Source organism: Populus alba, chromosome 1 (assembly GCF_005239225.2).
Source record: "Populus alba chromosome 1, ASM523922v2, whole genome shotgun sequence".
In the NCBI taxonomy this organism is placed as follows: Eukaryota; Viridiplantae; Streptophyta; class Magnoliopsida; order Malpighiales; family Salicaceae; genus Populus; species Populus alba.
The window spans coordinates 8,434,631-8,452,932 of record NC_133284.1 but is presented as its reverse complement, the minus strand read 5'-3'; the positions used below and the strand labels follow the sequence as shown (position 1 = coordinate 8,452,932).

At 36.6% G+C, this 18,302-nt stretch overlaps 3 protein-coding genes and 1 non-coding gene across 9 annotated transcripts; all 4 read left to right on the top strand.

Moving 5' to 3' along the window:
* The first annotated feature begins 425 nt into the window (after positions 1-425).
* Positions 426-3,306, top strand: LOC118033778 (nucleoside diphosphate kinase 3). Its single transcript, XM_035038880.2, has 7 exons — positions 426-589; positions 1,038-1,175; positions 2,114-2,151; positions 2,260-2,310; positions 2,511-2,678; positions 2,761-2,873; positions 2,981-3,306. Exons 1-7 carry the CDS (start codon positions 505-507, stop codon positions 3,102-3,104), a joined length of 717 nt encoding a protein of 238 aa, XP_034894771.1. The 5' UTR covers positions 426-504; the 3' UTR covers positions 3,105-3,306.
* A 3,930-nt stretch (positions 3,307-7,236) lies between these two features.
* LOC118033787 (uncharacterized) lies at positions 7,237-11,306 on the top strand. The gene is made up of 7 exons (XM_035038890.2): positions 7,237-7,400; positions 8,170-8,236; positions 8,336-8,394; positions 8,486-8,572; positions 8,681-8,820; positions 10,514-10,568; positions 10,840-11,306. Exons 2-7 carry the CDS (start codon positions 8,170-8,172, stop codon positions 11,029-11,031), a joined length of 600 nt encoding a protein of 199 aa, XP_034894781.1. The 5' UTR covers positions 7,237-7,400; the 3' UTR covers positions 11,032-11,306.
* Positions 11,307-11,922: 616 nt separating this feature from the next.
* Positions 11,923-11,995, top strand: TRNAA-CGC (transfer RNA alanine (anticodon CGC)). Its single transcript has one exon. It is a non-coding gene; the product is annotated as a tRNA-Ala (tRNA).
* An 81-nt stretch (positions 11,996-12,076) lies between these two features.
* Positions 12,077-17,760, top strand: LOC118033792 (uncharacterized). 6 transcript variants are annotated; one of them, XM_073410608.1, is made up of 13 exons: positions 12,077-12,647; positions 12,733-12,887; positions 12,975-13,052; positions 13,191-13,270; positions 13,482-13,566; positions 14,222-14,641; positions 15,006-15,113; positions 15,287-15,354; positions 15,460-15,547; positions 15,699-15,770; positions 15,854-15,907; positions 16,244-16,335; positions 16,438-16,849. In XM_073410608.1, the coding sequence occupies exons 1-12, from the start codon at positions 12,200-12,202 to the stop codon at positions 16,322-16,324; spliced, it is 1,737 nt and encodes a 578-aa protein (XP_073266709.1). In that variant the 5' UTR covers positions 12,077-12,199; the 3' UTR covers positions 16,325-16,335; positions 16,438-16,849. The 6 variants fall into 6 exon arrangements, 4 of the variants coding, with proteins under 4 accessions (XP_073266709.1, XP_073266711.1, XP_034894788.1 ...); XR_004684922.2 differs by adding an exon at positions 17,249-17,760 and having other exon boundaries at positions 12,080-12,647; positions 16,244-16,608; XR_004684923.2 differs by adding an exon at positions 17,065-17,211 and having other exon boundaries at positions 12,080-12,647; positions 16,244-16,608.
* The last annotated feature ends 542 nt before the right edge of the window (positions 17,761-18,302 follow it).

Sequence of the window (18,302 nt, the reverse complement as noted above, 5' to 3'; positions counted from 1 at the left end):
TATGTTTTTATAATAAATGTGATTCATTCGGGTTATTGTTGATATTTTTTTTAATATTATTAAACTTAGCTCATTAAATTTTTTTTGATAATATCTATGATGTTATAATTAAAACTTAAATGTATCATGGGTCTCTTATTTTTTTTCCTTTCATCTCTTTCTTATTTAATTTTTTTTTTTTAGAAATTGCTATTGTGAATATCAATAATTTATAAATATTGTGTTTCTCAATTGCACGATATGTAAAAACTCTATGATTTCACCATATTTTTAATTTACCGTGTTAATTTTTTAAAAAATCAATATTCCGAGAATCCTAACCGTTTGTTAATCAAATCAATCAATACATTCCGACGGATCCTCTCCCCTTACAGTTCGGGGAGGGTTTGACCTGTCTTATATAACAGCTCTCTCTTCCTCTCACTCTTTTTAAGTCTTATCTCTTGTCACTCTGTATTAAGCTGAGCTCATATTTCTCTTTGTTAAACTAATCAAAAAAAGAAAATGAGCTCTCAGATTTGCAGATCTGCTTCTAGAGCTGCCAGGTCTCTTCTCTCTTCAGCTTCTAAAACCTCTCGCTTCTGCTCTGGTAATTGTTACTCCTTGCTTCTTGTAATTTTTTTTTTGTAACTGTCTATCTTTCTTGGCTCTGATTTAAATGTGCTCTCGCGTGTCCTCCAAGAGTTTGTGTTATTAATTTGATTGAGCTTCAATTTTGATGTGCATTTGAGGTTTATGAGTTAGATTGCTTCTCCGTTTTTTATTATGTTATAATTTTGGTTTTTATATTCAGATTGTTTGATGTGTGTAGTTACTTCTGTTCTATTGTGGTTACGGCTTGAATTTCTGTCTCTTTGTTTGTTACTGATAAATACATCATGATTAGGTACACTTATAAGTTAAAGATGAATCTTTTCTTGCATTTTCCTGTATATTTTTTCTTCCTCCAATACAAATATGTCGTATTTGATCTATTTAAGTTGAGTCACAAAGCTTTCTTATTGGCCCTTCAATACTTTGAGTTTTCCTCTTTGTAGAAGGGAGAGCTGCAGCGGCAGCGGTGGCAGTTTCACTCGGTGGAAAGTTGCCTCTCCTAGCCTCGGCTTATGGAAGGACTGGTTCTTCAAATCTGGCTAGACAGTGGATTTCTGGGGCTCTTGCAATTCCTGCTGGAGGTTCAAATAAAAATCCTTCCTTATTTATTGTCCATCGTGTCCTTTTTTTTAATCAAACTGGAGTCTTTTTCAATCACTAGACTGCTGATAGGTTAATGGAACTTTAATATTTTGGTTCATCCGTCATGACTGAGAGTCATTTTTCTCCAGGATTTCCTGCTAGAAAAATAGAAGTTATTCTATCTGTTAGGAATTTAATTCATACTTGTTTCAATACAAGAGGATGCGTAGCTCTTCAACATTACATGAAAGAAAAATATGGGAGTGTTGGCTGGAAAACTTTTTGTTATTGTGGATAGGGAAGAGGGGGCATGTCCCTTGCTCAAGTTTTTGGCACTGTGGCTTCCAGGACCTCTTCTACAACAATAACTTCATGCTTGAGTGTGGTATTGGGTTAAATCCTAGGCATGGGATAAATTCTAGACTTGATTGCTTCCTTAAATTTCCCCTGACATTGTACTTGAATCCCTAAATGCAAAAATGTTTTAGTGTTTTTATACTTCTCTGTTTTTGCTAATGGTCTTTTTCATGCTTTCACCCAGCCACCCACCCTTCTCCGTGTCACATGTCTTAAGATCTTTATCTCTCCTGGTTGTCTATGGTGAAAATTGATCACCAACTATTATGGAAATGTGGGTAAAGCAACATATAACTGGAGAGAACTTCTATTTTCGAGATACCTTTGAGTTTTATATCCTTGGCTATCTCACAAACTAAAATTGACATAACATTGCAAGGAACATAGCTACCAGCGCGTATTTGCTGTATTTTTTTGCCTATTATCTCTGTATTTCGTGAAGATATTGATAATTGAGGATGAGAGTAACCATATCTTAGTGTAACTCTTTGAATTCTTTGGTTGGTTGATATTGTTAATTAATTTCCCACCTAAAAAAATATCTGATTTTAACTTTCCCTTCGTCTCTAAATGTTTACAGTATACATGCTCCAAGAACAGGAGGCACATGCTGCAGAGGTACTCTAGTCAGCATTCGCTTAACATCTTAACTGTCACCGTGCCTCTTTTCTTCCTTTCTTGTCATTCTGTTAAAGGATAAATGTTCACTCTATTTTCATTTTTCAGCTGGAGCGAACTTTTATTGCCATCAAGCCTGATGGAGTGCAGCGAGGGCTGGTATGATAAGCATCTGATTTTTTGTTCCTAAAAAACACTGTTCCTTGGCAACTTTCTACAGATGCATTGATGCAATCAACTTTAACTGTATTTTATTATCTTACCTTTCATTCAGACGGTAGCATTTGCTTTCTATCATTTTTTTATGGGTAGGAGGTGCCTTTTTGTGTATAGGAATTCTGACATGCATTTTTATTCAGATTTCAGAAATCATATCCCGTTTCGAGCGTAAAGGGTTTAAGCTTGTGGCCATTAAGATAGTGGTTCCTTCTAAGGACTTTGCTCAGAAGCATTATCATGATCTGAAGACTAGACCCTTTTTTGATGGTCTTTGTGACTTCCTTAGCTCTGGTCCAGTTGTTGCCATGGTATAAAAATTGAAAACCAGAATTCTCACCTAAATGTTTGACATCTACTATTGACTGAGATGAACTCATCCACCTCATGCAGGTCTGGGAAGGAGAAGGGGTGATCAAATATGGTCGGAAACTCATTGGAGCCACAGATCCTCAGAAATCAGAGCCTGGGACCATCAGAGGTGATCTAGCCGTTGTTGTTGGAAGGTAACAAATTGAATTTAGTCCAAGTATCTGGTTTGCTGGATCTTATACTATGTTTACTTTGTTGTACATGATTGTTTTTCTTAGAATACTATTTTTTTTTCATGTAGAAATATCATTCACGGAAGCGATGGCCCCGAGACTGCCAAGGAGGAGGTTAACTTGTGGTTCAAACCAGAGGAATTGGTTAATTACACTAGCAATGCAGAGAAGTGGATCTATGGGGTCAACTGATGCATATTTTTTGTTTTAGTATCATCTCCAGGAATTTAAATCCCTCGTAAAGCGTGGGACAGCATAACTGCTGGAATAAAATCATTCATTGTTGAGGTGAGTGACTATATTTCTTCGCTACCAACAACTAGCAATGTGAATTTTGAGCAATGATGTATTCCACCTTGTCTCGTCATGGATTCCAATCTTGGAACTTCTTTCTGCCTCCATGTTGCTTGTTTACAAGTAGTAGTTTATTCATCAAGGTATACGCTTAGGGTTGCCAAAATGAGTGCTCGTATGGTTCTTTTGTCCATTAACTTGCAACCCGGGAACAATTTGTGGAGGAAACCTTCTCAAAACTATCGATTTCTTGTAGGATTATAGGATACCGGCCATCCTCTTCCTCTTTTTTCGGTAACGGGTTAAGTTACTGTCAACTTGACTTGGTGGCCTGCCGACTTATGGTTTTGTACTTGTCAAAACCACGGTAACGAAGTATTCAGTGTCTAGACTCTAGTGTCCGTCCGGGGTGTTCAAAACCCGGTTCGGGCCAAAAAATCCAACCGAGTCGCGTACTGAACCGAACTGGGTCGGATCGGTCTGAGTCGGTTTTTTACTTTGAAAACCAAAAAACCCAACATCGTCTCCACTGTCAACATCAGCAGCCACACCAGAATCAACCACCGGCCAGACCAGGATGTTACAGCCTCTATTCTCTTGTCACCGTCTCTTACCACCACAGCCCCCATCATCGTTGATCGCTATCAACACCAGCAACTCCCTCATCCTCTCTCCTCCATACTCGAATCAGTCACTCTCGGCCACAACTCCATACCCATAGGAGGAGACATCACAACAGCCGGCCAACATCCCCTCCACCATAGATACCACCAGAACACCTCACCATGGCCAGCCTTTGGATTTTCTCAACCAAAAAGCTTGTAACAGCCCCCCAAATCACTACCAAAAGCCAAACTACAAATCTAATAAAAAAAAAACCTAAATCTGAAAACTAGTTCAAGATCTCGAAAAAAAAGAAAGAGAAAACAAGTTAATATTAAGCTTTCTAGAGAGAGGTCAGTGCTTCTATCTCTAGAAAGCCAGATTTTTAAGTTTTCTTTATCAAGCTTGTTTTTAAATTTTTGAGTTTGGTTTCTTGATGTTTTATAATACGAAGTCTTTTGGACTGCCATCAAATTTTCCCAGTAGAGATCAGAGATGGGGGAGAACAGGAGCGAGGGCAAGGGAAGGTGGGGTGGGGTGCGACTGCAAGTGAATTAGGGTTAAGGGAAAATTTTTTATTTATACTTTTGGTTCAATTTTGATTGAACCGGTTCACTCGGTTTCTGAAATCGAAACTGAACCGAACCAAATGATTTCTCATGTTTTTAAATTGGTTTTTCTAGGTTTTTATCTCGGTTGAGTTTTTTATTTTTATTTTTTATCCTTCAATTTTCTTGATTGGTCAATTTTTTTTAACATCCCTATATCCATGTTTCTGCATATTATAAAATCAAGTGTCTATACTGCCATTATCTTTCAACCAGAGTGCCTTTATTTTTCTTCCCTATTTCAGTGTCTATTAATTGATAGTACCGTGCTTCAAAGTTTTTCAAAACAAAAACATAAAAAAAAAAAAATTAAACATTACTAATATTTTTTTTTACAAGTAGAATTTTGATTACCAACTAAAAATGTAATGTATATGGAGTAGTGTTTTTTATTATTAAAATGACAAAAAAAAAAAAAGGTTTGCCATGAGCGGGAGTCTAGCTTGAATTTAAAAGCTCATGTCCTAAGCTTGGAAATTTTTAATTTTTTTTCTAGTAGCGGATAATATATCATCCATTTATTTTTTAATAAAGTGAGTGACAAGTTTTTTTTTTTATTTACGTGGGTGTCCGAGTCAGCTTGCATGCACCACGACTAATACCACGACCCACTGAACATCCTGCAAACCCAGTGAGCATGTAAGATACCGCGGGGGTGACAAACGTGCACAGTGAGGTTTGAACCCTGGTGCAGAGGAAGGAAACAAGCCCCTTCCATCACTAGGCCAAAACCTCAAGTACAAGTGAGTGACAAGTTATTTGTAGTGGTAAATGACCTCTTGCTTGCTAGACAGGTGTCAATATCCTACTCCTACTATAATAGCTGGAAAATCGAGAGATTTTCTTTAAACATCTAAAAAAACCATGCACACCTCATAAAAAGGAACAATCTCTCAACTCAAAACAACCTTAAATCAATTTAAAAACACAAGATCAAGCATCGTAAAAATATCTCTCTCCAGTTCAATCTATTTTTTCAAGCAACAAGAAGACCTTAAAGCACCACCAGGAGCTTTTATTCTTAAATGAAAACATTTGGCATAAATCTATTTATTTTGGTAACTTGAATTGTGAAAAACTGACAATTTTCTCTCTTCTTGCATTTTGAAAGTAATAATAATAAAAACTAGATGAGTTTTTAATTTTTTTTGTTGTTTTCATTGGTACTTTCATCAAAATCTTTATAGTTTTCAATTCTATCATTCAAATCAAGTTCATAACTTTAATTTTTTTCAATAATAATGATGATGAACAACAATAATAATAAAAATGAAATTAGTAATAATAATAATGATGATGATGGTAGTAATAATAATAATTATTATTATTATTAAATTAAATTAGTAGGTATTAGTAGTGATAATTTTACTACTAGTGCTACTAATAGTGATGATGATGATGATATTAATATTTTTTTATTATAATATTTATGATAGTAATAATTGTGGTGATGATAATGATAATAATAATAATAATAATAATAATAATAGTTGTGATATTAATATTGATGATAACAATAATTGTAGTAATAATAAGAAGAAGAAAAAATAACAACAACAACAATTATCATTATAATGATACTTATATTAAAACTAATATTGATGATAATTGTAACAACCCAACCCCACCTGCTGTTACTATCCATTTTGGGCCTTATTGCTCTAATGGTTTTGTTCTTGGTGGTGTGAGCTTGGTTCTGCGGCCAGCATTACTCATAAAACCCTAGCTCTGGATGCTCGTTTTCAATGTGGGATATCACAATCCCCCCACCTTAAAATGAGTTGTTCTTGACTTTGATACAAAATGTAATAACTCGACCCAATCTGCCGTATATTGTCCGTTTTGAGTCCTATCACCCCAATAATTTTGTTCTTGGTGACGCGAGCCTGCTTCTACGCCTGACGCCCTAAAACAAATACAACATGTCAGTAACCAGCACTACTCGTAAAATCCTAGCTCTGGACACTCACTTCTGATGTGGATATCACAATATTAGTCGTAATAATAATAGTGATAATAGTTTGTTATAATGATAATAGCTGTGGCGGTAATGTTAAGATAATAATAATAAAAATAATAGTTATGATATTAGCAATAATAGAATTATTAGTGATATTAACAATATTAATAACGATGATGTTGATAATGATAATAATAATATTAATAATATTAGTAATTGTGACAATAACAAGTCAACAACATAACTAACAACAATAATACATGGGAGAAGAAGAATAAGAATAAGAATAATAATTCTAATAAAAATAATAATAATAACAGTAATGATAATAATAATAATAATGATAATAGTAATAGTAGCAGCAGCAACAACAACAACAATAAAAATAATGATAATAGTTATAATTATTATTAAAATAATAATAATACTAATAGAAATATTAATATCACTACTGCAAATGATAATGTCAGCAGCAGCAACAATAACAACATTGACAATATTAATAAAAGTGATGTATAAACACTATGTTTTATATAAAAAAATGGTTCAGCCTCATAGTAAAACACGGACACCAAGGCTAGTACCACTACTATAATCCAACACATCTCAATCTCCTTGCACGTCTTCCATTCCTTCAATTTTAGGTAATTAATTAAAGAATAACTAATTTTCTACTTCCTTAAGTGGCCTCAGTTGACCTGGATGACAACCAACCAAATACGGCCACATAAAGCCCCTTGGGTTCCATCCCTCTGGAGCCACACCTGATCTTTAACGAACCCCATCTGAGGTGACGTGATTATCACGCCCTTGCTTCCATATAAAAATACCCTCCTTTACAGCCCCACACGTTTTCAAATTTTACTTTCTTTCTTGTCCTTTATCTCCTCTTCCTCTCGCAAAAAAAATTAAAATAAAATCCCCAATCTCTTTCCTCTCCTTTTACAAAACCCTAACCCTAATTATCCTTTGATTTCCGCTTTTCCATCAACAATCCCGTCTAAGATTCCTTCTGCTAATTTGGTAACCTTCTCGCCTTGATTTTATACAGCAATTGGTCGTTTTTGTATCTCTCTGCTCACATCTTCATTTTACTTGTATAGTTTTTGTCAACGAATGGTGAAACTCAATGTGGTTGCTGATTTTGTGATAATTATGTGTAAAGAGCTCTCAGCCTCCCTTGCCAAGGAGTTGCTTATTTTTTGTTTCTGCTTTTATGTGGAGTTTTTTGGTGCATGAATTGAAAAAACGATTTTGACAAGCTACAGGCACGAGTTTGATGATTAGTCACCTTATTAAGATAGGTTTGGGTTGTTTTTTTGGTTTCTAGGGTTTTCGAGCTTTTAGAAAACCAAACCTCAACGCATTGCGTTTCGAGCTGTGAAGAGTTATATCATATGCTTTAGCTACTGTCTATTTGACTAAAAATCAATTCAGTCTGCTCAAGTTGATGACTGTTATTTGGGTAATTAAAATATGTGTTTGAAGGTAATTGCACCTGTGGGGGAATTTAATGGTATGTGCAGATGGTCTGTACCTTTCTCTTTCGGTAACTGCATATTAAGACTGGAAACAGTGCCTCTTTAAGCTCAAAGTTTGAGTTTGCTTTCTGGTTTTCCCCTTTGCTGGGACACTTGGTTTTTTTATTAATTTATTTAACTTTTGTTTCCCAATTCATAGACTTGTCTTTGCTTTGTGCTGCTAGACATTTATTTGTTTTTAACCTTTCAAAATCTTTAAATAGTTGTATTTACATGCTTACACAGCTGACTAATTTTGTTTCTCCTTGCAGATGGCTACTAAACCACTTTCTCGTGAAGAAATTGCTAATACAGAAAAGAAATTGGACATGCCATTAGGTATCCCAATCTGCTGCTCCAAGATTTGATTTGATTGTTTCCTTTCTCCTCCTGAATTCATTACTCATGGATATCGTTCTGTTTTGTGTTATTTTCTAGATGACATCATCAAAATGTCTAAAAATACAACTAAACCTAAGAAGCAGCAAAGGGCTCCGGTAGGGAACTTTTCTTTTGTTGGAACACCGCTTGCCTCTGTTTTTTAATATTCTTAGATGTTATTGATGACATGTCTTTTAATTTGAACAGATTAAAAATCAGAAAACGTTTAACCCTGCCCATGAAAAAGCTTTAAAGGTGCGGCGTTATATGGACATGGGTCCCTTGGTCCGGCAGGTATGAATTTGCAGCTGCTAACACATATTAACTTTCAATACATTTTTCCTTTTTTTTATCAACCCATAATTTAGTTATTCTCTACTTGATTAAAATTTGGTTAATCAGGGTGCCTTGGCTCAAAGAAGGTCAAATTTCCATGGTAACCAATTTCCTTTAACATCTGAGGCTGCAAGGAAGGCTGCAGTGGCTCCCTTTCACAGTAGAAGTTTTGGTCGCAATTTCATAGCCAATTCAAACAATGCAAGGTATAATGCTATGCAATTTTGTATTGCTTCTTTGTATAAGAAGCAATGGTTTTGACTAGCTGGGATGATACTGGTGGCGATAGGAATTGTCCAACTCATTTTATTTTACTGTGGACTTATTACAGGTAAATCTGATGAACTCTGCCACATGGCGTTCCATGTAATGGTTTCCTCACATATTGTTGTGGAATTCCTGTATTGAGTGGTTGGGTTACAAGTGGCCCATTTGGAGTGATGCTAATTATTGTTGGCTTCCATTCACATCACCCAGAATTGAATAGCTGTATTTTGGATATGGATTGCCTGTTGATATGGATACTTGTCATTTTTGTAGACTGTAAAAAGTGGCTTGCATGTGATCATAGAGATTTTATTTGGAGATTGACGATGAAACACAACAAAAGATGTATTTGGAGATGGATTATGAAACACGATAAAAAAATGGATGCATTTTAAAACAGCATACAGGCTTAAATAAGACAAAAGATGTCTGATCAGTTGAAGTGATGTTGAACAAGCAATTTTGTAAAGAATTCACCCTTTACATGACTTGCAAGTAGTTTTCTGTGCATTATTTTTTTAGTGGACAGTTCTCTTCCTGTCTTGCAGCAGTTTCAAGTGGTAGTTCTTACCTTATGGGTGTATATCCATCATTTGGAGGGTTCAAATTATGTTATGATATGTGGTCATTGGCTTCTTCTTGCTGCTGGCCTCTGCTCCCTTTCCTTGTGCATCTAGGTTGATTGTTCAACTGATGCAATTTTCTGTTGCTTATCTCATTTCCAATCTTTATTCTCATTATTTTTTACTCCTCTCTGAAAATTGGGGGATACCAAATGAAGGTGCCTATCCTTTGCTATTAGAAGTTAGTGTCAAGGAGATTTGAACTCCGGAGTTTTCTTTCCTCTTAGTAAATTTTGATTGATTCTTCATTGTTCTCTGTTCCTTTGATCTCTCATTTTTGTCATACCTGACTGGGTTTTGATCCAATTCGTGGTGGCTGAGATGGAAGTTAACAGAGCCTTAATGGTTATGAAATATGGGTTGTTTTTGGTTGTAAGAATAAGAGTATTGTGTTTAAGAAATTTCATGCTCCAAATGATAAAGAGGGAAGAGAAGTTTGAGTGAATTACTAGAATATGCCTTCTTGGGAAGAAGTTTGTGTACTCTTTTAAGATATGGCTGGAGAATCATTAGTCTCTTTACCAGCAAAAGCATGTATGTGGCTTTTGTGGTTGATGGATGGTGTTCTTGAACCTGGGCTGGAGTCTCCTGCTTTTTGGACAGCATGAGAATTGGTTCTCACAGTTCTTCAGATCTGCTGCCTCCATTGAGGTCCTATCCACTGTTTTTGCAAATTGCAAAGACTTACAAGTTCTGACAAGCTTCCATTTCTTTAAAGTTTTCTTGAATATTAAAGGAAAAACTGCTGAGAAGGGTCTTCACTTTTTTTATTCGAGCGACTGTTGTCTGCAAAAATGGGTTTGTTGTAATTCATAGTTCGATATAATTTGAACACTTATGGTAAGAATCTCAGGTCTTAACCTCAACCAAGTGGAATTTTATCTCATGTAGTTTTTGTAAGATTTGATTGGTTGTGGTGCTAGCAGTTCAGAGCAGAGAGTATTATATTGGGTTCAGGTGCTTGAAACATCATCCTACTCGAGTTATTTTTTCTTGTTTCTGGATGCAGGGCTGCAGGTTTTGCAGTTAAGAAGAGGGCTGCAAATGGAGGCTTTGCTAGAAAGGTATTTTTTTTCTCTTTTAGCAGTGGGATTTCTTCAATTAAAGATTCTATCTGTCATTGGAAGATGTATTTTTTTTTAAATGATTGTGCTTTCCATATTTGTGAAATTGTTAGATTTGGCAAGATATGATTAAACCATGCACTAGATCATTTTTAGGGTTGTAGTGCACCATTGGTTATTTGCTAGGGTGTGCAGCAACGACAGTAACAGAGAGCTGCTTCTTTGTTGTGAATGCAACCATATCATTCTGACTTTTGTTGTCGTTGTGCAGTCACCTCCACGCCAGAACCAACAACAGCATCAAGGGGATGTGGGTGCCAAGCAGAGGCCTCAAACATTGGATTTATTGTTTGCTAACATGAAGGAGCAGAGGATGAAAGTCTTGTCACGGCAAAACAATGCTATAAAATACAACGGCGGTGGCAGGCGGCCAAGGGTGCCATGGGCAAGAGGCCGATTCTGATGTGAGCTTTTGCAAGAGGTTGATCAGATGGGGTGTTTGCGACTCTAAAGCAGAGTCTTCTATGATCATGTCTTCTCAGCCTCCCTACTGACCCTGTTCATTAGAGTGCTAAGGGTGCTTCAGTTGCAGAACCTAGGCCTCCCCTAAAAATTTTCATTTTTGCTTGTCATGTTGAACTATATCCAGCTTGGTATTTCCTAGTGGCATTTTATCAGTTACAGGATGTTAATGCAATTCATGGCTTCTCAGGAATTTACAGTTGATTGTTTTTCCTCCTTTGTGTGCTTGAGCTCCCCTTAAATTGTGGCTGTTGAACGCATGGTTTTGACATTCACGGGTGAATAGCAGATACCAAGTTTGAAGATGGATGGGTTTAGGTGGTTTGTAGAGAATGACTTGTGTTTTCTTTTACCTCTCCTGCTCTGCAAATTGCAATGACAAAAAATTCCTTTTGATCAGCGGTAGTGTCTAGTTGGTGCGCAATGTTTCAGTGATTTGTTGACGAAGATTGACAGATAATGTCTAGTTGGCCCTGCATTTTGGTCCAGTAGCAAGTATTTACTGTCCAAAGCGTGGTGCTATTCTTGATATCTATTAATGCTAACCAGAAGATATAAAGCAGAATCAGAAATCGTCATCTGATGAAGTCAGCCTGTCACTTCGCATGATTTTTGGCATTTTCTCCCAACAAAACGATGCTTTGCAGCAGCAGGGGTTTGGTTTTTTCTACCCACCTGCTTCTAAGCAAAATGTCAAGGGAGAACTAAAAACCCTCCACCAGTGACTCGGCGGCCACAGAGATCCTTGATCTCCACACGGCCCCTCGAACCAGAGAAAAGCAGTATTTGAGTTAAAGATTAAGTAATCTAACGTCCCGAAGTTCGAGTATATGGGGTTGTAGCTCATATGGTAGAGCGCTCGCTTCGCATGCGAGAGGCACGGGGTTCGATTCCCCGCAGCTCCATCAAAATTGTTTTGCAAAATGAATAATCTTTTTTCTTTTATCCAATCGTAATCAACCACGCCCGACAACCTCTCGTTTCTCATCTCGTCATCCGAAACAAACAGAAAAAGCAATTAAAACAGTAACAGCAAAGTCCGCCAGCCATTGACAAAACCACCTCCCCTCCCTCTTCAATTTCCTTCATCTTAACAATATATATAAAAAATGACACTAAAATTAGGCTGCTGCTCCTCCTCCTCCTACCTCTCCCGCTTCTCACACTCCCCTACTCTCCTCTCTAAACTCTCTCCAAAACCAAACTACACTACCACGGCCACTCTCCTCTCCCTCTTATTTTCTTTCCATAAAACCGCGCCATTTTTTTCCACTTCAAGAACACCATCCTTAAAACCACTCGCTTCTTCACTAAGCCAATCCGCCGACGACGACTACAACAACTCTTTTTTATCACTAAATGAAGACTCCCTCTCCAGAGTCTCCGCTGCTAAAGACGCCAATGAAGCCCTGCAAATAATCGCTGTAATCACTAATAAAAGTAACGGTTTAGTTAGTGTAACTGATTGTTGTGGTATTATATCTGCCGCCATTGATCGCGGCAATTCTGATTTGGCTCTCTCTGTTTTTTACGCTATGCGTTCCAGCTTCGATCAAGGTAGTCGGTTAGTTTAGTTATTAATCAGTATTATTCAATTTGAATTTGTTCTTTTTAAATAAATAAATAAATATAAATATTGCAGGCGTTACTGAGATAGAAAGATGGAAATGGTCGCGGCCGGATGTTAGTGTTTACACGTCATTAGTTCAAGGTCTTGCTGCGGCATTGAAGGTTTCTGATGCTCTTAAGATGATTGATTATATTTGCCGCGTTGGTGTGTCGCCTAGCGAGGAAGAGGTAAATGGTGATTTGTAGGTAATTAATAGTCATTAATGAAAAAAGGGAGTCTAGTAATAATAAAGTTATGGATTGTGGTTCTGGTAGGTGCCATTTGGTAAGGTTGTGAGATGTCCAACTTGTATGATAGCTGTTGCTGTTGCCCAACCTCAACATGGCATTCAGGTATATGGATACAAGGGCTTTCAATATAATGTCTAGCCTGGATGTCTGGCAGCCCTGCAATTCTGGATATTATTGCTCTCGGCACTGTAGTTTAATTGTTTGATATGTTGTAGTGATGATATAATGCTTTTTCTGTAGATTGCATCTTGTGCCAAGTGCCGGTACCAATACGAGCTTGTGTCTGGGGATATCACTAGTATTGACTCAGAAGCAATCAGGTTGGTTTACTTCCATCTGTATTTTTGCATTCAAGCTACATGCTGTCTGTTCTGCTTGTAAAGTTTAAAATATTTAGTCAAGAGCACATCTACGGTATTTTTATTTGACAAGGTATAGTTTGAACTGATAAATTCATTTCTTACAATAACTAGTATGGTGTTGATCCTGGGATATTCACTTTTTCTAAGGAAATACTCCTGCCGAACGCAGCATGGATCTTCCTGCTTGGGAAAGGGGGCTAAGATTGTTGCAACTAATGAAGCAAAGTATTCCTGCAGCTGTTCACTCCATTGTGGTATGTTTTTCTTGAATTTGAATGTCAACTGGTTCTTGTACTTTATTCAGGTTTTAAGCCTTTCTTTGGAAACTCATCATTATTTGATATCGAGCTACCTTCTAAGTTCTAATGCAAAACTAATATTCTGATCAGCCATGTCAGAAGTGCTATGAAACATATAAATTATTGTGGTGTCTGTAACTTTTATGGCCATCACTGCTCATGTTTCTTAGGTTTAAAAAGTTCTGCTGTTGCAAGACGAGATTGTTATTGTAGTTCAAAATGGTAAAATTCTTTAGTACCAGGAAGTTATTTCACAAGTTGATCCACTAGCCTCATACTAGATAGGATTCGTAGGTTGTATACACCATTAATGCCAAAATTTGCCTTTTGTGCGCTAAAAAAGTCATCTTCAATGGCACCCTTCATGTAATCTTCTTCTTCTTCCTTTGATGGCAAGTTTCGGTGTCCCATATGGCTTAATAATAGCATATTTATCCTTATCTGGTTGTCCTGCTACATTCTGGAGACCTGAAATTTGATCTTTATGCTTCTTTTCTCTCTGTCCACTGTTAATGTTTTCACCTCATATTAACAAATAATCCCTCCCGATTGGATGCACTTATTCCCTTTAAACATCTCATAATAATTTCTATGCATTTCTACTTTTCAGGTACAGACCCCTTCTGGTATGGCAAGGACGCAGAGATTTGCTACTGAAACAGTTGACCTTCCAGCACAAAAAGGTGAAAGGGTGACCATTGCTTCAGCAGTTCCATCAAATGTTTATAGAAATGCGGGCCCCTTTAAATTTAGCCCAAAGGCTCCCAATGTCTACCCTGGAGAACCAATGTGCCTGACAAACCATGAAAATGGTCGGGAGTCACTGTTGTTAAGAGCCCCTGTAAAAGATGGAAAGCTATCCTTGCTTAACCCTTCTGTTCTTGTTCCGCTCCTTGCTGTCTTGGTTGCTGGAGATGCTGCATCTGGTATTATTGATCCCAGCTTGCCCCAATTCCTTGTAGTTGCTGCTATTTCTTCTTTCGGGGCTGGAGCTACTCTAAATACACTGGTTTTCCCTAGATTGAACCAGGTGAGCCTGACTCTCCTGTTTTCTTGTATATTTTTCTGTTAAATAGTTTCTGCTTTTGAGATTCCAAATACTTGTTTAAGACATCCATCTAACTCTTAATCTATTCATGTCATAAAAGTTCCAGCATTTAGCTAATGGACTCCTTTTTTTCCTTCTTGTTTATCTCCATGCTTCATTTGTATCAGAGGATTAATTCTCTGGTTCCTTTGCCTTCGATGCTTTATTTAGACTGTCGCAGTTGTAAGGCTGCTAGTTGTAATTCAATGAGGCTAATTTTGTTCATCTGATTTGGATGTTATTCAACCTGTTAAAGATTCTTCTGAAGAGAACACAGAATGAATAATCATCTCTTTGATGGTGTCAGCTTCCTCAAAAGTCAGTGGATGCAACTGCAATCAAGCAGAAGCTGTTGTCTCAGTATGACTTACTTCAGTCTCGCATTAAGGAACTAAAAGAAGCTGCTGAAAAAGAGGTATTCACATGCGTGCTGTGATTGGTACTATCACAACTTCTGTTACTATTTCTTGATATGTCAGTAATATCTCAACTCAGGTTCACATTGTCTGTTGGAACCTCAAGTGCAACAGATGTGTTCAAAAGATTTGGAAGAAATGACTGTAAGATGTTCATATGTTGCATGTATAGGTTTGGATGTTGGCTCGGATGTGTCAGCTAGAGAACAAGATTTTTGCTGTAGGAGAACCTTCTTATCGGTGAACCCTCTTGACATTCTAGCAATCTAGTTCATCGTGCTTGCTGAATTTATTCTAATCCACATGTAGTCCCTTCTTTGTAGCTCACTCATTTCATTCTTTCAGTGCCCGTAGAACTAGGGTGAAAAGGGTTCGAGAAGGACTGGAAAATTCACTGGAAGGACGGATCGAACTCATTGATAGCTATGCAAGAGTATGTTTTTAATAATATAGGAGAAAAAAGAATAGAAAAAAAAGGGTTAAATTTTCCCCTTAAATCATTACCATCAACAAATGCACATATATTGTTCTAATTTCTGCTCCAAATTGGGATTGGTCACTATATGGTTACTCTTCACTCTCAGATTTCTTCGATGATTGAAATCGAGTTTGAAATGGAATCTGATGTTCTTGCTGGGGAAGCATTGAGCAATGTGGTGCGTGCTATTTTAATTGCTTCATATCCTTCATCTCTCGATGCTTAAACAAAGTTGCTGGACTTAGTAATTTTTGTTTACAGGAAAGCATAGCTGAACAGATACAGCAAATCATGGAGCTGGAAAATCTTGAAGAGGCATGTTTTTTTTAGTCTTTACCATATTTGAAAGAGAATTGATTAGATTGAGATTCTCAAAGTCAAACTCTGGAATAATTACCGCGAAGAAGAAACTAAAACTTAAATATATCTGAAATGAGTGTACATACTGCACTTGTTCATGAACTCCTGAACTTGACCATACTGAATGCTTGAAAACAAATAGATCAATAGAAAGTGAAGTGAAGTATGTAAACGATCCAAACATCCACTTGTCACACAGTTTGCTTTAGGTTTCCATTTATTCTTTCTGTCTTGCCTTTTCCTTTCCTTTCCTTTTTTTAATTTTTGAAAGAAAAATCTGGTTTGATGCAGAGATGGAGACTACAAGCTGAAGCAAATGACGAGGCTGAAAGACTACTTAGTTCCCAACCTGTAACTACCGAGTGGATTTAATCATGGTTCTGGTTAGAATTCAGCCACCAACCTCCAGTTTGCATAGTGTTGCATTGATATACCTTATGCCTCTACTTAAGAAGATCTGGTCGGTTGAATCATCTAAAAAGCAGGCAGGAAATACGCTTGTGTGAATGCGCTAACTCATGATCAGAACTACCATTGCACATCAGCAATTAAATCTTGGCATGTGTTTAAATGGAGGATCAGAAGCCAGCTGCTTGGTTGTGCCACAGCCGAAAACTGTTCTGGAACCCATTGAGTAACCTACTTAAGCTACAAAGGTATTTTTATGTGTTGTTAGCATATGGCAATGGAAATCGTAAAATTGATCACCTCTTGTGAGTTTTGTAACACAAATGTCTGTACAAATATAGGGACATGCTCTTAGTTTTCCTGCTTGTTACTGTAGATAAATTCTGATCATCTCTGCAGAAAGAAGTTGGAACTATTTCATGTTTCCTTTTGTGGAGCCTGGATTATTTGGTAATGGTCAACAATAAAAAGAATGCTAAGTTGTCTCCACCTGATATCCTGTAGTAGTCCTGTGAGTGGATTTCTTATTTTCCCGACTGCATTTGTTTTTAGTCAAAAGTCGGTTGAAGATAAAATAGGTGGCAAGTGGTTACCTAATTTAGCAGCAAACACGGTATATGCTAAGTCAATCGGTTAGATCTAATGATTTCTTTTCTTTTTGTCATTTTGTTTTTATTATTGTTTTCTTGTTTCTCTGGGTTTAGGCGTGGCGGTGATTTGAAAGAAGACTAATGCATGTGGCATGGCTTAATTCGCATGCCTCATTATTTCTCTTTCTTCTTCTTCTTCTTCTTCTTCTTCTTCTTCTAAGAAGAAGATAGAAGGGAGAGGGTGGCGGGGGTTGAAAGGCTGACAGGGACTTACCCTATCCTGTTTCCATGGTATCAGGTAGTTTTGGAACAAACAGGGCTTTGACTTTTGAGGGTTGCAAAACCTGCTAAACTAAAGGAGAGCATCTCCAGCTATTTTTGCATGTAAAGTATGGGAATTTTTTACAAGATAAAAAGCAAGATGACACGAGCGGAACCTTGTTGAAGGCCAGAAGAGGTGATTACCTTTTTTCCCTTTTGCTTTTGTGTAAAGTCAGGGCGGTGAAGCAACATGCAACCCAGTTGAATTCATGACATTGTTAATTATGTCTAAAAGGTACGCGAGTGGCTTCAATATTGCGATACCCTTTTTAAAAATTATGTTATAAAAAGCTAAACTGGATCTCTAAGTATCTTTTTAGGCCTATAATGATGCCGATGAAAAGGTAAAATCAAATCAATAAAATATCACAATCTCATCACCTACCTTGTAATTCTTTGTTGCCTTAAAGGGACGTGTATTTGAGCTCTGGAGGTTTCTCGTAATGATCTAGTGATCCTAATATCGCCAAATATATATATATATATATATATATATATATATATATAAAAGAAAAGAAGGAAGGCATGCTTTGTAGTTTCGTGTTCTAGGCTTCCACTTACGGATAGAGAGATGAGCAATATCCAAAAGAGAAAAAAATAAAATTAAAAGGATAGGGAGATAAGAATAAGGTTTTCTTTCTTTTGGGCATAGAAACGTATGGCAAACTGATTGTTTTATGAGAGCATATAATTAAAGCACTCAGAAAAGTTGCAGAGGCAATAGGACAACAGTTAGAAAAGATAGTATATATTATACGAAAACTAACATCCTGCAAGGTGTGGTTGCGTATGTCTTTGTGTATCTTATCAGTTTTCTTTAAGTATTTTTTATTTAAAAATATATTAAAATAATATATCTTTTATCTTTTAAAATTTATTTTTGATATTAATATGTCAAAACAATTCAAAATTATTAAAAATAATTTATTTAAAGCATAAACAAAATTTAAAAATTTTCAAAAGATTTTTTAAATGCAAATACAAACACGTTTTTTCTCGTACATGGTTTTAATCTAAAAGTTTTTGTAATA